General features: G+C 34.8%; 1 protein-coding gene across 1 annotated transcript in view; it reads left to right on the forward strand.

Annotated features, from left to right (window-relative positions):
* FBXO8 (F-box protein 8) overlaps window positions 1–15536 on the forward strand; it is a 39581-nt gene extending 24045 nt beyond the window's left edge. Inside the window, exons 4-6 of the mRNA XM_027087991.1 lie at window positions 11235–11353; window positions 13187–13383; window positions 14899–15536. Coding sequence (XP_026943792.1) covers window positions 11235–11353; window positions 13187–13383; window positions 14899–15086 — 504 coding nt within the window. The 3' untranslated portion in view covers window positions 15087–15536. The remainder of the gene's footprint in view (window positions 1–11234; window positions 11354–13186; window positions 13384–14898) is intronic.
* The last annotated feature ends 500 nt before the right edge of the window (window positions 15537–16036 follow it).

The following is a 16036-nucleotide window of genomic DNA, read 5'->3' on the forward strand; positions in this document are numbered from 1 at the left end:
GCTCTATTTACAATAGCCAGGACAGAAGCAACCTAAGTGTCCAACAACAAATGAATGGATAAAGAAGATGTGGCACATATATACAATGGAATATTACTCAGCCATAAAAGGAAATGAAATTGAGTTATTTGTAGCGAGGTGGATGGACCTAGAGACTGTCATACAGAGTGAAGTAAGTCAGAAAGAGAAAAACAAATACTGTATGCTAACATATATATGGAATCTAAAAAAAAAATGGTTCTGAAGAACTTAGGGACAGGACAAGAATAAAGACAGAGACATAGAGAATGGACTTGAGGTCACGGGGAGCGGGAAGGGTAAGCTGGGATGAAGTGAGAGAGTAGCATGGACTTATTATATACACTACCAAATGTAAAATAGATAGCTAGTGGGAAGCAGCCGCATAGCACAGGGAGATCAGCTCGGTGCTTTGTATCCACCTAGAGGGGTGGGAGGGAGATGCAAGAGGGAGGAGATATGGGGATGTATGTATATGTATAGCTGATTCACTTCGTTATACAGCAGAAACTAACACACCATTGTAAAGCAATTATACTCCAATAAAGATGTTAAAAAAATTAAAAAATAAAAAATATATAGGGATAATTGGGTCCTCAGTGCCCTGCACCAGGCTGCTCCACTCAGTATGATCTGCTACCTATAGTACCCACCTTCCCTGTATGTTTCATCTAGGGTGTTTTTGGCTTGAAAGAAGAAAGAGCCTAATAATGGCTTAAACCATATAAATTTATTTACTTCAGAAGACACCCAAAATGGGTATCCCAGAGTTATTTTAGTGATACAGTGATCTCATCGTGGGACCTCAGTGTGTTGACTTTTGCCCTCTCTTGATAACAAAGTAGCTGCCACTACTCAAGATATCACATTCTCATATGAAAGTACCCTCAGCACAAAGAAAGGGGGCAAACTCCCTCCTCAAATTCCTTATGCTTATTAGAGAGAAGAAATTCTTTTCGGGAGCCTTCAGTTCACGAGAACTGAATCACATGAACACCCGTAGACCAGTAGAAAACAGGATAGAAGGGTTATGTGATTGGCTTAGACTTAACATGATTTAGCAACTGTGGCTGATATGGTAGAAGCGGTGAAGGAGTGAAACGGCCTTTGGGAAGGCATCCAAGCATCTGCAACACTATTTTCACTAGTGAGCCACTTGAAAAATGTGTGATTTTGCTTCCCTTATTTCTGCGGCTCTGCTGGTTTGGACACCTTAATACTCAAGGCAGGAATATTGACACCAGAGGCACAACAATTCAAACTGCTGGCGGAGGCTACCTTCTTGCCATTTTAGTCCTCCTGCCACTGAGCAAACAGACCAAAAGGAAAAAATTAAAAAGGTATGAGGGTAGATAATTATGTTGTGGTTGAAGTGGCTGAGCCTGATTACCAGAAGGAAATAGTTATCGCTACACAGTGTGGAAAAACAAAAGGATACAAGTGGAACTTGGGAGATGTCTAGAGTTCTTCTAATTCCATTATATTCAACTGTGAAAGTTATTGTTGAAAAATCACAGTAGTCCTGTAGGGGCAGGGTTTAAATCCCATCACTAGATAAAGAATCTCGACCAGCTGAGAGGCTGGCTTCATTCCTCAAGAGCTAAATATAGATTATCCCAAGCTAATCATGTTACTTCCATTCCCCTTGGCTTCCATGACATCCATGTAATCCAGTTCTGACCTGTGACACAGACCCTGTGACAAAAGAGTACTGTATATGCACACGCACAGTTCTGGCCATCGGTATATAAGGATGCAGTGACAGGAACACCTGCGGCCACCTTGAAGCCATGCAGGTTGTTAACAACACACCAAGAATAGCACATTGGAGGGAAAGAATTGGGTCCCATGATGCCAAGTGTGAGCCTAAAAACCTGGAGCCTTAGTAGTTTGGGATTCCTTATACAAGGTAATAAATCCCTGTACTTTTTTTGAATTGAGGTTCCTATGTTTGTCATCAAAACATCCTAACGCTGCATCATCATCATCATCATCATCATCACTGCTGTTACCCAAACTCGTAGGAGTTTGATATGAAATCCTGAACAAAAATTTGTTCATAAAAATAAGCATCGCTAATTCTCATTAGCAAGTTAATTTTATCTCTAGATTGCTGATGAGAGTTTAGAGTAAAAGGAGCTAGTTGACAATAAGAGGAGTCCCTCACCAAATGTAGCTTCTCCTCTATCAAGATTATTTACCCCAAAGACCTAAAACACTCACGTTCATCGGCAAAGTCCCTTTACCTTGATCATCCTTAGTGTCAAAGGGCAAAATTATGCCTCTCAGACACTGAATATTATCCTCTCGATAAGTTAATAACCTTCATCCAGGTACAGCTGGTCAAGTCATACTAAACTAGAGGCCATTAACTCTCTTCAGGGCAACATGATGTATGTGTGGGTATATAAGGATGTATGTTTCTATCTGTTTCAATCTGATCTGTCGTGTGTTGATTTTATGATTAAGAAGAAAACTTTATCCTGTGCCTATGAGGTCAACTTTATTTTACACTCTGCCCTGACCATACTATATCTGTGGTCACCCTCCCTTACCCTTCCTTGTCTGCAAGAGGCATTCCAGCATGTGGTTTAGAATCAGTCCATAAAAAGACACTGGTAGACTCAGTATAAACCTTGCAGAAGCTTCAAAGAGAATCAATTTCCCAGGCTGCTTGCTAGTCTGTATCTAATTGAAAAAGATTCAGGCCTGGAGTATTCCATAGTTTATTCATTACTCAAACCACCTGATGGGTTTTGATTCTGTTTTCCTAAGTCTGTTATAGGAAATACGAATTTGCTACCTCATTTAAGTGTAAATTGTCTGGGGTAAAAGCATACTGAAATTAGTGCACAATGTACTGATCTAGGACTTTGGTCTAGAGGAAAGAATAAAATTAGAATATTTTAATTGTAATATCTTAGCACCACAACCCTCATACTACAAATTTAAAAATGTGAAATGCTAAAATGAGCAAGATTTTTTCTTTGTATGAGTTTTGTTACAAATTTAGATAAGTGTACCTAGAGACTTTGCAGTATTGTATTAATATTTTAAGTACATTTCAAAGAAAAATCTGTTTGCCTTTTGTTTCCTTACTTTACCCTCTCTGACCACCTTGGCACCTCCACCATGTTCTTCTTTATCGATGTGACCACATTTTCAGTGAAACTTGACATCGCTTTCTAGATTTAAGTTCTCAGCTTTAATGTCCAAGGTAGTTGTCTCTCCTACATCTCTTTCCTGAATTTGAAATTGCTGCTACCAGTGTCACAATGAGTGCTTTTTTTCAGTAATTGAAAAGACAATATTTCCTCAATTATTGGATGTCATCACTTGTACAGCATCCATCAATTTAATTACAGCTTTGAAATATGGAAGTTCGAAGGAAACACTACATTAAATGCAATTTTTTGACCAACTAATCGTAGTGTACATTTATCCATAAGATTATGTAACCTTTTTTTCTTTCATATCAAAGTTTTTAGAGATGCCTTCTTTATAATCAAAGTCTTAACATCTTTCTGAATCACTTATTAGCAGTTAAATGTATCATTAGAATGACATGTTGCTTTTTATTTTTGGAATGGTTGCTTCGACCTTTGGGGGTTTATAATTTGAGGCATTTACAGTGTACTGGTCCAACTCATAGGTTTTTTTGTTATTTTTTCTTTTGTTATGTTATTATTTTCTCTTTTTTCCCCTATTTGAATTATATAATCCTTACAAATCTACAGCTTCTCTTGAAAGTCATCTGGAAGCTTTATACAGAGAGATTCAAATATTCATTCAACAGATACTTATTAAGTATCTCTCCACTTGCTAGTTATATGACTTTGACCTTGGGCAAATTATTTACACTCTCCATGCTTCAGTTTCCCCATCTCTAAAATGGGGACAATAGGGGAATTCTCTGGCAGTCCAGTGGTTAGGACTCTGAGCTCTCACTGCCACGAGCCCAGGTTCAATCCCTGGTTGGGAACTAAGATACCACAAGTTGCACGGCGTGACCAAAAAAAAAAAATGGGGACAATAATAGTACCTATATCATGGTAGTGTTGTGAAAATTTAATGAAATTATATGTGTTAAATGCTTAGTGCTTCTAAGTGCTCACTAAAATGTAGTCTTATATTTATAATAGAAGTAGAGCTACACACACCACACACAGGAGAAGGCACTGCTCTAGGCTTGGAGGTTCTTCCTCTCCTGGAACTTTTGGATTGTAGTAAATACATACTTGACACCTGAGTAATGGTCCTTCATGAAGTATGTATCAGTCACAACAACATCTTCTAGCTTTAGATGGTGATACACTTTGCCTTTAATTTCATTTTCTGACATGTGATGAGCAATCTTTGCATATACAATAACTTTTTAGTTCAGTGGTACTGTTTGGTTTAATCTTCTTGAAGACATTTTAAGCAATAAATCGAGGTCCAAAATTATGTTCAAGTTAAAATGTGTCTTGGCTGAAATGGTGGTAGGATGAACAGATACTTTAATTACATGAAGAAGTATGCACATGTGTTGGCAGTGAAACTACCATTTAAATCCTAACTTCTCTGCTTGTCTACTATTAAGATTTGGGCTTTTAAAAAAATTTTTAATTTTAACCTCCTTTTGAAAGTATATGTTCTGTTAGGAGAACACTTAAAAAGAATTTTGTTTATTTAAAAATTGATTCAGAGCTGTTAAAACATACTTATAAATGTACATACTAGAATTTAGGTAACATGATAAAATTGTAATTTTTATTTATTTATCAAAGTAGAGTCAGTCATTTAAATAGCCATATATGTAGATATGTATGTGTATATCTATAAATGCACATATTACAAATGCAATATTTGTGTGTGGTTTTTATAAAGTGGGAATTCTAAACTAACATTTGTGCTCAAATGTGTCACTTTATCATTAGTTTGAAGTGTTATTTATCATACCTTAACCTAATAGAGTTTTATCTCCATATTTTGATTAGGATGCTGTGTTTTTCTAATTTATAGACAGATTAGAGATGGGGCTTTTTCTAGAAGCTTACATCACCTACCAGCAATTGTCAATACTAATTGTAATAATGATTGCTATATTTAATTATTAGTAGTAATTTATCACAAGTAACATTATCTTCATGCAGTGATCTAGCCCAGTTATGGGTGTGACTCCTTGGAGACTGTTAGAACTCACAGACATGGCTCGTTTTCTGTTTGAGGCTATTAGAACCAATTAGTAGGGACTTTTTATTGTTATTTGAAACCTTAGATGATGAAGTTCATGTTATTTTGTCCAATGTCGTTGCTTTCTCTCCTATGAAAAAGAAACAGAAGATCTGTCCCACGCCTCTCCTCCATTTTTCCTGGACTCCATTAGAGATGATTTTCCATTTTTCTTTTGATTTTTTTTTGAACTATCCCTCCTTTTTGTGAGTTTCCTATTGACATCTTCTAGCTACAAATAATTTAGGGCGTATGTGTGACTGTTCTTAGCAATTCCTCAGCATTGTGCACTTTCACGTACAAACAGCCTTCCATAAATTGTTCTTGGAAGCTGAAAGTCTTGCCAATGCAAACAGGTCCATGAATAAGCTGACTTCAGTCCATGCTCATGACTTTTCATTATCCTCCAGATAGAATGTGGTGTTCTGACCAATTTCAGTAACTGAATCAGAGGGAACTGGCTACATGGGCACTCTCTCTTCTCTCCACAACTGTCACTTCTCCATGTAAGTGTGGACAGCATGTGCGCTCTGTTCTTCCCAGGGAGCTGACAAGACTGAAATCTGCAGCTCAGATTTGAAGCTGACATCAACATTATCTTTACGTATCTTTCCCAACATTTATTACCCCCCTTTTCCTCTTAGTTATAAGTCACATAGAACCTTCCAGTGAATAGCCTAGTTGTGGGTACCTCAGTCAGAGGAAAGCATTACTTATTACTCTTATAAAATAATCTTTCTATGTAGATGACTTAAAAAACTTGGGCATAGTTTTTGCTTTAGTTTTTTCAATCTAGTGACTAGATTAGGAATAATTAGAGTAAATTCCCATGAATAAAATTACCATGAATAAAAGTATTGTGTGACATTTCTGAAGTTGTGTGCTGAAGGTCAGTGTTATATACATAGGAGAGTTGCATGGTAAAGCTTAGTGGGCAGAATGAAATGACAGCGTAAAAGCATAGATACCTAGTCTTAAACTTTCTCATTAAGTAATCTTCTGCATTTATTTCACTTCAGCTAAAAAGCAAGGTGTTGATTTTTTTTTTTTAATTTGCAGAATACGTATCCCTAGAAGAATTTCATCTATTCAAGGTCTATGTGTTTTTTCCTCTAACTGTAGAGCACATGTTCTCTAATTAAATAGGAAGAGTGAGAACTGCTGGACTGGATAAAAATTAATAGATTTTACATTTTCATTAGCAATTCTGCTAGCACTATAAAAAGGAGAAATAGTATTAGAGATGTCATCTTAACCACTGCTGCTGCTATTATCAAACAAGACAATGGGAGTACTCTGACCTGTAGAGGGCTGCACTCTGATGTGCTAACTTTTTAGAAATAATTAAGATTTTAAAATAAAAGCTTTCACAATATATATTGTATCTTATTTTTACAGTATTTTTAGTACAAAAATGTTACATTTCAATTGTTCATTTCACTGTGGTTAAAATGTATACTTGAATATTAATAGATTAGAAATCTAGATTGAAGTATTTTGTTTTATAAATATTTATTGTTAAAATTTAAGGATAGTTATTCTAAAAATTTTCAAATGTCCTTTTAAAAAGAAAATTAAATGCAGTGTCCAGTTCGCTTTCTATTGTATAATGTTCAAAGGACAGATTTATTACCTGAACAGCAGTAGCCATGGTACTTGATTTTTACATTTTATACAACGGCAAATTTGAACAAAACTAGCTAAAGCAAAATTTTTTAAACTAAATTTCTTTCCTAAGTTGTTCTTTAGGGAAACAAATTAAGGGTACTCCCTAGCATGTCAGTTTTGTTTTATTAGTGATTTCTTTTATTGATACCAACTGTTACACAGTGTGTCTGCCAAGTGTCTGGGCCAGTTGCCAGTACTTTCAGTACTAGTAGTCAGCACTTTAAAAAAAAAAAATTAAGACTTTTTTATTAAGAGCAGTTTTAGCTTCACTGCAGAAGTCAGTACTTTGCATGCCTAATTTACTAGAATTCACTTTGTCCCCAAATACATATTTTTTGGTTCTGAACATATATATGGTAGATTTTACTTTTGAGGCACACTGTGGATAATAATGATTTGATTCCAAAAAATAGGTTTTATTAAAAGAGGAGAGAAAAACATGGGTATTTATATAATAAAAGAGAAGAAAGTAGATATAAAAACAGGAATTGCTGTGTGAAAGGAGCCATTCTTATCATAGTAAGCAAATGGAGAGATACATTAGGTAGGGGACTGAGCTCCAACACATCCTTTTCTTCACTCTGAGTTCCTTCTTAATATTGGCTTTAGCTATTTGCATATGTTTTCTTGAATTATTTGTGTTTGCCACCTAAATAAACATTGTGTCTAAACAGCTTACCGCTCTAATTGGAGTGTTTAAGTCTTGGTGCTGTCATTTGCATAACAATTTTTAGTGACATAATCCATGGAGAATGCTTTACAGAGTTTCTTGATTTTTTTTGTCTTTGAATCACTGACAGCATGAGTTCTATTAAAGAAAACCGTAGCATGAGATGAGATGAATTCACCTTAACTTCTCCTGGGTTTTCATTGCTGCTTGGCCCTCCTTTTCTTTATTCCTAGTGGATTCCCTGTTATACCCTGCACCACTGTTGGTAGAAATTTTTACCATTTTGCTCAAGGAGCCAAGCCAGCTCTCTTTTTCAACTCTCTCCAGATGGCTCATCCTCCCTAAAAAGAAAACCAACATGCACTGTTTTTGTCTTTTAACATTTTCTTCAAGCACCTGTCTCCAAACCTGTCTTCCAGGCTGAGAAAGCATGTTAGACCCCACCTGTGTTTTCATTCTTTTCCCCTGCTCTCCTCTTCTCTACTTGCAGCTCCAGTTATCTTCTCTTTCTTATCTTTTTGCGCTTTAATTTTGCCATTTTTTCCCTCCTATATACGAATACATTTTTCAAGTGAGTTGGCTGTACTCAGTTTCCTTACCTTGCTCATCCCCTAGCTTTCTACTTGGACTTGAGTTCCCATAACTCTGTGGAAAGGGACCTCTTGAAAGACATTATTTAAAAAGTTTCTTAAAGCAAAACTCTTCTACTTGTGTCTATCACTGTAAACCTGGCAGTGTGCATTATTTGGGGAAGACGTTCCATAGCTTTCATCAGCTTAAGGTCTTCACTCAAACCACACACAGTGTTTATTCCTTTTTCCTTGTGACACAGATGTCATAAGTCTTAATCTTTTCAGATGTCTTAATGCCTTAATCTATTCTTCTTTCCTAAATAGCTTCATCTTTAGACCTAATATCCCTGTATCCCTCAACTCTTCCTCACATAACATGAAGTCTAGACCCTCCAACAATCCAATCAGGCCCTGGTTTCCTTTATTCAGATAGTTCTAATTTGTCGGTATGCCCCATAAAATGTGACATCCAGAATTGGACACTTTTTAGTGAATCATGTAGATGATAATGAGCTAAAACCTTCCTTTTTCTGGAAACTATGTTAATATAGGCTAATATTAATGTTCATGATTTCCTCTCTGCCTGTGAGATACACGTGCATGCACACACGTACACACACAGAAACACACACATATACTGCTGAGAGTTTTAGTCCTGATTAATAACTATAATTAATGCTATATGATCTAGGGATTCCTCTGTACCATTCTTGTAAAACATTATTAAAAATCAAAAATACTCATACACATATTAAACAAATATATAGTTACTCAACAGATGTCATGCTATGGTTTCTTTCATATTTTATTGCTTTTTACAAAACAAGATAGAAATTCGGATGGTGGCCAGCTTGCTTATTGAAGACAATTATAATCCGGTCCCATGTCCTTTTCTGTTTTGTCATCCCTACTCTTCACTCTGAAAGCCCTGCTAAAGTAATCTTCCTTTCCAAAGGAATCCCGGGCTTGAAACTGATGCTGTCTTTCCTCAAAACCAGCAGTGTTGGCTGATTTCAAGCCTGTGTAGCCGGTTTTCAGGACTGGGTTGAAAACCATCTGCTTACTCCTCTGCATCTGATTGATTTTGGAGAACTCAAGTGAGGTTACATATTAAATTCTCAAACATGTATTCCGTTAAAAAAGGAAATGACCAACAATTGTATGATGCTTGCATAAGGCAAATGCCAGTGTTAATTTACAACTGAGGAGCATCAAACCATATTAACAATGGCATATATCATATAATTAGAGAATTACATGCTATTTAACAGATCACATTAGTGTTTTTTTTTACATTTTGTAAATTTTTAAAAAGTAAGTTAGAATTAGTTTTGTGTCTCTTAAATACTGATTTACAAGTAAGCATGGATAAAGAACCTATTAATTACTACTTAATTGACATTCCTTTGTCTTTGAATCACTTGGATTAAAATTAAGCACTGGTAATACTTCTAATATGTTGTTATGCTTTTTAAATGGAGGAGTTTTAGAAAAAAAATCAAAACCTGGTTTAATTTTGCAGAGTAGATCAATTAAATATACAGTCAACTCTCGATTGTTCAAACGAATGGAGGAAAGGATGGAACAAGCATTCCTGTTTCTCTCGTTCCTGCCCCCTCAGACAATTACTGAGCGCCTCATTCCAAACAAGTTCTTTGGCTTTTCATCTTGATCGTGTTCCGTGCTCTAGCCTTGTATCCAGGGTGCAGTCTGAAATATGGCTTACCACTGAGTTGGCAAAGTTTCACGTTCTCACATTCTGCTCTTTATATGCTTTTTAAAATCAGTGCTTTAGGATTGTTTTTATACTTTTCAAATTCTTATGAAAATCTGATAACATTGCTAATAGCCTGTTATCCTCATAAAATTAGTTTTATATAAAAACCTTACCTTTGAATTACATTTTATAGATTATTAGAACCTTTCAAAAGCATAACCTCATGGTACCAAATTGCTTAAAAAATGTAATATAAAAAATTTATGAGAGTTTTTATAAAAATTCTTCCAATTTTTTGAATTCCTAATGTATGCAATATTTCTGATCATTATGTAAGTGTTTGTAAAGGGAAGAAATGCGGAAGGAATTTATGTGTGAAAACAGTATGTTGTGTGTATATAATATGTCATTTTCTCTACCAATTAACTGCACACATTGTGCTATTATCCAGACATGAGCATTCATGGGAATGCATGTATCTGGATAACTGTGAGTTGAAATAAACACACCTGCTTTTATTTCAATAACTGCACATTCAAATCCACATAAGGCATTTATTTGAATGTGACCTTCATATACATGAGAGAACATTGGTTTCAGTGTTTGATTTTTTTGTTGCTATTTTGTTGTTGGTGGTTTAAATCTAAAGTAGGGTACAACCTTACGGGTAATGCTTCTCTGGAAAACTTTGCATGCAGAGAAAAGGAAATTCAAAGATAAACCCTATGAAAAACACTGAAATTGTTTTGTCTTATTATGTTTAACCTCAGTGTGCATTGGAGCTAAATTCTTACAGAATGTATTGATAGCAGTGCTTGAAGCCAAAGAGTATACAATCCATAAACCAGTCTGGAACTCTGCTCCTTTTACTTTAAGTAAATTTAATGATTATTCTTTCCAGAAAAAACCTGTTAGTCTTTGATTTGGAGAATGCTTTTTTCTCAAGAAGCTATTTCCTTGAAAAGTGTGTTAGAATATGTGTCTGAGCTTTAGAAATCATGTTTTCCATTAGGCAATTGAAGTGTTTGTTGTAAGGCTTATTCTTAAAGTCTGTGTAATTGTTCTTCCCCACTCCCCCCACCCCCAATTTAGGTCATATTTCTGGATAGTTAGTTTTAACTGACCTGAGCCAGAAAATTGAATTAGGATGTCCTTAGAAGTCTTAACTTTGAATTTCCTACTTTTCATTGCATGTAAACTATCAACCACAAATAACAGTTTCAGTTCAAGTTCTAGCTTGTATTTTGCATGTTAAAGCTATAAACAGTCTATTAATGCTGGAAAGAATCTATAGCTATTGTTCTGCTGTTGCCTAATTGTTAAATTTACAAAGGAAGACTGGTTTTATTTATGTAGACTTGTCTTTCTGTCTTAGGGAGTGAACTACTTTATGTCCAAGGGCATCCTAGATGATTCACCAAAGGAAATAGCAAAGTTTATCTTCTGTACAAGAACACTAAATTGGAAAAAACTCAGAATCTATCTTGATGAAAGGTAAAAAAAAATTAATTTTTCATCAGACATGAGTTAAATACTGCTTTTAATGAGTTAAGTTTTACCTTAAAAACTGTACTACGTAGCATTCATCTAGTTGCAAAATTGAGTGAAGACAGGAAAAAGATTCCTATACCTTGCAAATCATTTCTCTTGCGAGCTGATGAGGAATTTACCATTGTAAAGGTAAAAAAAAAAAGCCCAAGCACAGACGCAAAATGGAAGTCCAGCATCTTTGTGGTAGCAGACCAAAACTAGACATAAAATCTAAGTGTTTGGTAACTAAAAGTTCTGAATTTTGAAATTGTCCATATACAAATCAAATGGACAAATAGTACTCATACACACAAACCCTATAAGGTGTGTATATTTGCATCATACTACGCAAAAGTGTCATGTAAAAGCTTGAAAATTCCGGAAGTGTGATTTAATAGCGTGCTTTACAGAGACAGTGCCTCATATGCTGTTTTGACTTGATAGTCATTCATTTGTACTCTTGAATTCTGGGTATCAACAGACAGAAAAATATTGTGAAAATATTTTGATGTGACATCACCGAACTACCATTTTAAAAATTATAGATCTCATAGAAATCTAAAGAACGGCTCAAAAATGTGTTTGTCTTTTCATTGTAATTCTCTTTTTTTTTTATTTCTCAGGATTTTTCAACAACAATTTGTATTTATTATATTCCAGGAACTTTGCTAGAAGTAGCAGTATGCAGTTGATTAAAATATAATCCCTGTCCTTGAGGCGTTTATAGTTCAGCATATCGGTCATTGAAAGAAATTTCTTACGTAAAGACGGTGTCATTAACTCTTTTTGTCCTTAAATGCTAGGTACCTAGGGATCAGCAGTTTTTCTTTAAAGAACCAGATATTTCTGTGAATATTTTAGGCTTTGAAGGACATATGCTCTCTATTGCAGCTACTTATAACACATGCCATTGTGTCATGAAAGCAGACATAGACAATAAGTAAACAAGTGAGTATAGCTGTGTTCTAGTAAAACTTTATTTATAAAAACAGGCAGTGGGCTGTAGTATTTGGCCCACTAGCTGTAGTTTGCCTATCCCTGCCATAAGCAACTGGTAGAAATTAAGATTTCTATAATCATGGTCATATAATCACAGTTGAGTTCAGTAAGGATTGAAGCATATTATAACAAAGTGTGACTATTAGAACGCTATTGATAAAAAACAAGTATATATGCACATATGTACACAAATATTTATAAAATTGTAAACAACCTAAATCTATATCATTAGAATTCTTATATCCATAAGATACGCTACTGTGGAGCCATTTAAATGAAAGAGTTAGATCTTTGTGTAAAGACACAGAAAGCTGCTCACAATACACTATATGAAACAAGCAAAAGCAAATTCTAGAACAATATAGGGTATATGTAGACACTTAAAAAAAGTCTACATAAACAATTGTTACCTCTGGTGATGTGGATTGGTATGGAAAGTGAAGATTCTCCTTATTTTCATAATTAAAAAAATAAAGAATTCTGTTTGTCATTTGGATTTAGCCAAGAAGATACTTGAAAAAAGTTACCATTTTTAATATTGAAAAATTCATTTTATAGTTAGAATTTCTAGTTTCACCTTGTTTTGTTATTCTATTCATGAAGATTTTTAAATTGCTTAATTTTATAAATAATCATACTTTGATGTTTTAAAATTTTAAGACACATATACTTTATAGGATTGCTGATGTGGTAATCAACAAAGTATTTTCATCCAAAAAATGAATAATCTGATTTTTCCCATCATTTTTTTAATAGAGAAAAGTTAACTAAAACTGTACCTTTTTCTTTTTCTACTAGGAGAGATGTCTTGGATGACCTTGTAACACTGCATAATTTTAGAAATCAGTTCTTGCCCAATGCACTGAGAGAATTTTTTCGTCACATCCATGCCCCTGAAGAGCGCGGAGAGTATCTTGAAACACTTATAACAAAGTTCTCACATAGATTCTGTGCTTGTAACCCTGATTTAATGAGGGAGCTTGGCCTTAGTCCTGGTAAGAATGTATATAGTGAATTCCTTCCTTTTCCCATTCCCATCTCTAGGTAAAAATAGTAGTAGATGAGATATTTTTCTCACTATGGGGAAAAATGCTTCCTGTAGTTACAAATACTTGTCTTATTGCTTCTAGCAATAACTAGGTTGTCATAGCTATTATTTACATGTAGTAAATATACTGTTTTAGGAGGAAAGTTAGACTTAGGTATATAAATTCTTTAAAATTCTTGTTTAAGCATTGGATATTTTTACTAGTCTAATCAAAAACTTGAGAGATTATTTTTAAAGCTTTTAATAATACACATATTACATAGGTAACACCTAGAATTTTTCTACTAAAATTTGTTTTTAATACAACTAGTTTTCACTGTTTGTGTGTATGTGTATATGGGCATGGTATAGCCTGAGTCACCTATGTATTTTTTTCATGTGATATGGATTTATTTCTCTCTTCATATCAAAAAATCTTGTTGTGCTTCTCTTACTACAGAGATTGCAAAGCCTTTTCCTATCATATGAAATTTGTTGAGCATGCTTGTGCAAGACAATCTTTATTAAGACTGCAATATTCTGAAAAATAAACACCATAGTAGTAGCAAGTACTAGTAGCAAGTATCATGAGGTTTCTTACTGTTTTAACAGTAAACATCAACTATAGCCCTGAACAATATAAAGAAGAAAGTTTTTGTTGCGTGGGCTCAAGTTTAGCAATTTTTTCCCTAAAGATTTACTTTTGAGATTAATATGTAAATTCCATAGACCTTTTAAATACATATCTTAAATGACAAGGGTAATTTAATAAGCTTGTGAGATGTTTACGTTTTATTTTCTAGTACCAAGTTAATACATTTTATTGTCATTAAAAATGCTTTCTAATTAAATTAGGTTTTTGTAAAAGCGTTTGAAAATAAACATCCGACTTTTTTTTTTTTTTTGCCGTACGCGGGCCTCTCACTGTTGTGGCCTCTCCCGTTGAGGAGCACAGGCTCCGGACGTGCAGGCTCAGTGGCCATGGCTCACGGGCCCAGCCGCTCCGCAGCATGTGGGATCTTCCCGGACTGGGACACGAACCCGCGTCCCCTGCATCGGCAGGCGGACTCTCAACCACTGTGCCACCAGGGAAGCCCCCCGACTTTTTTTTTAATGGGAAGATATACTGACAGTACAAATGTATTTAATGGGTAGTTGAATGGGAATATCACATTTGAAAGCAAGAGAAATAAAGCCAATTCTGAAATTTTTAAATTTAGAATGACTTTTTACTATAAACTCCTAAACTATTTGAAGAAAATGCTCACTGAATTGGTGTTCAGTTAGGATGATCGACATCCCTGTTTGCCCAGGAGAGGAGTTTCCTAGGACACAGGACTTTCATCACCAAACTGGGGAAGGCCCAGGCGATTATGTTTAATTATAATCTAATCTTGAGCTTTAGAAATTATGAACAGTTTTGCCTTTGAGACCACAGTTTAAAAACCAGCCAGTAATTCAAGGTGTTTCTTTTTCCTTCCAGATGCTGTCTATGTACTGTGCTACTCTTTGATTCTACTTTCCATTGACCTCACTAGCCCTCATGTGAAGAATAAAATGTCAAAAAGAGAATTTATTCGAAATACCCGCCGTGCTGCTCAGAACATTAGTGAAGATTTTGTGGGGCACCTTTATGACAACATCTACCTTATTGGCCATGTGGCTGCATAAGAGCACAATTGCTAGGACTTTAACCTTTAACTTCAAACTAAAACTACCCAAGGACTTATTTAGAGGATATGGGGGTTACATTAGTGCTGGTCATTCTAGCCTCTGTATACAATCAAGCTTGAGTGTACAACCTTTTTTTCTTTTACTCTTTTCTTTTTTAGTAATTTCCTTGGGGAACTAAAGAATTTTGCAGAATTTTTCTTAATTTTGCTTATCATGTTTTGCACAAAGCAGAGCCATTGTCTGACACAGCTGTTTAAGAATGTTAAACTGACATTATACTCTAAAAAAGATGGTATATTTGTGCATTAGATTTGCCTGAAAAACTTTATTCATTTCCATTCTTTTTTAAAATACCATGTAATGTGTACATATTTAACTAAAAAGATTTATAATCATAATTATTTTATTGTAAAGATTTTAACTAAAGCCTTTCCTTTTTCTCTCAAACTGAGTTCTGAAATTTATTTGATTCTGATATGAAATTATTACTGTCTTCATAAAAGTTGGATCTGACTTCAGTAGAAAGCAATACCAGCTTCTCTTTCCTTTGAACTTTGAAAAGAGTATTGATTTGTTACTATGCAAAACAGGCACTTATTTTTATAACAGAAATTAATCACTTCATTTTTTAAATTTCTGCGTTAGTTAAGTCTCAAGTCCTTTAAACCATAGCAAAACACGTTAAAATCTGTTTCCACACATAAGAACAAAATGTCATTAGAACTTATATCTGAAGTAGTCAAACCTTACTATTCTCCTAATTTTTTTTTTATAAATTTATTTATTTTATTTATTTATTTTTGGCTGTGTTGGGTCTTCGTTGCTGTGCACAGGATTTCTCCAATTGAGGTGAGCGGGGGCTACTCTTCCTTGTGGTGCGCGGGCTTCTCATTGTGGTGGCCTCTCGTTGCGGAGCACGGGCTCTAGGCACACGGGCTTCAGTAGTT

Source organism: Aethalodelphis obliquidens, unplaced genomic scaffold (genome assembly GCF_003676395.1).
Source record: "Aethalodelphis obliquidens isolate GAN/ISIS:26980383/991018 unplaced genomic scaffold, ASM367639v1 scaffold61, whole genome shotgun sequence".
In the NCBI taxonomy this organism is placed as follows: domain Eukaryota; kingdom Metazoa; phylum Chordata; class Mammalia; order Artiodactyla; family Delphinidae; genus Aethalodelphis; species Aethalodelphis obliquidens.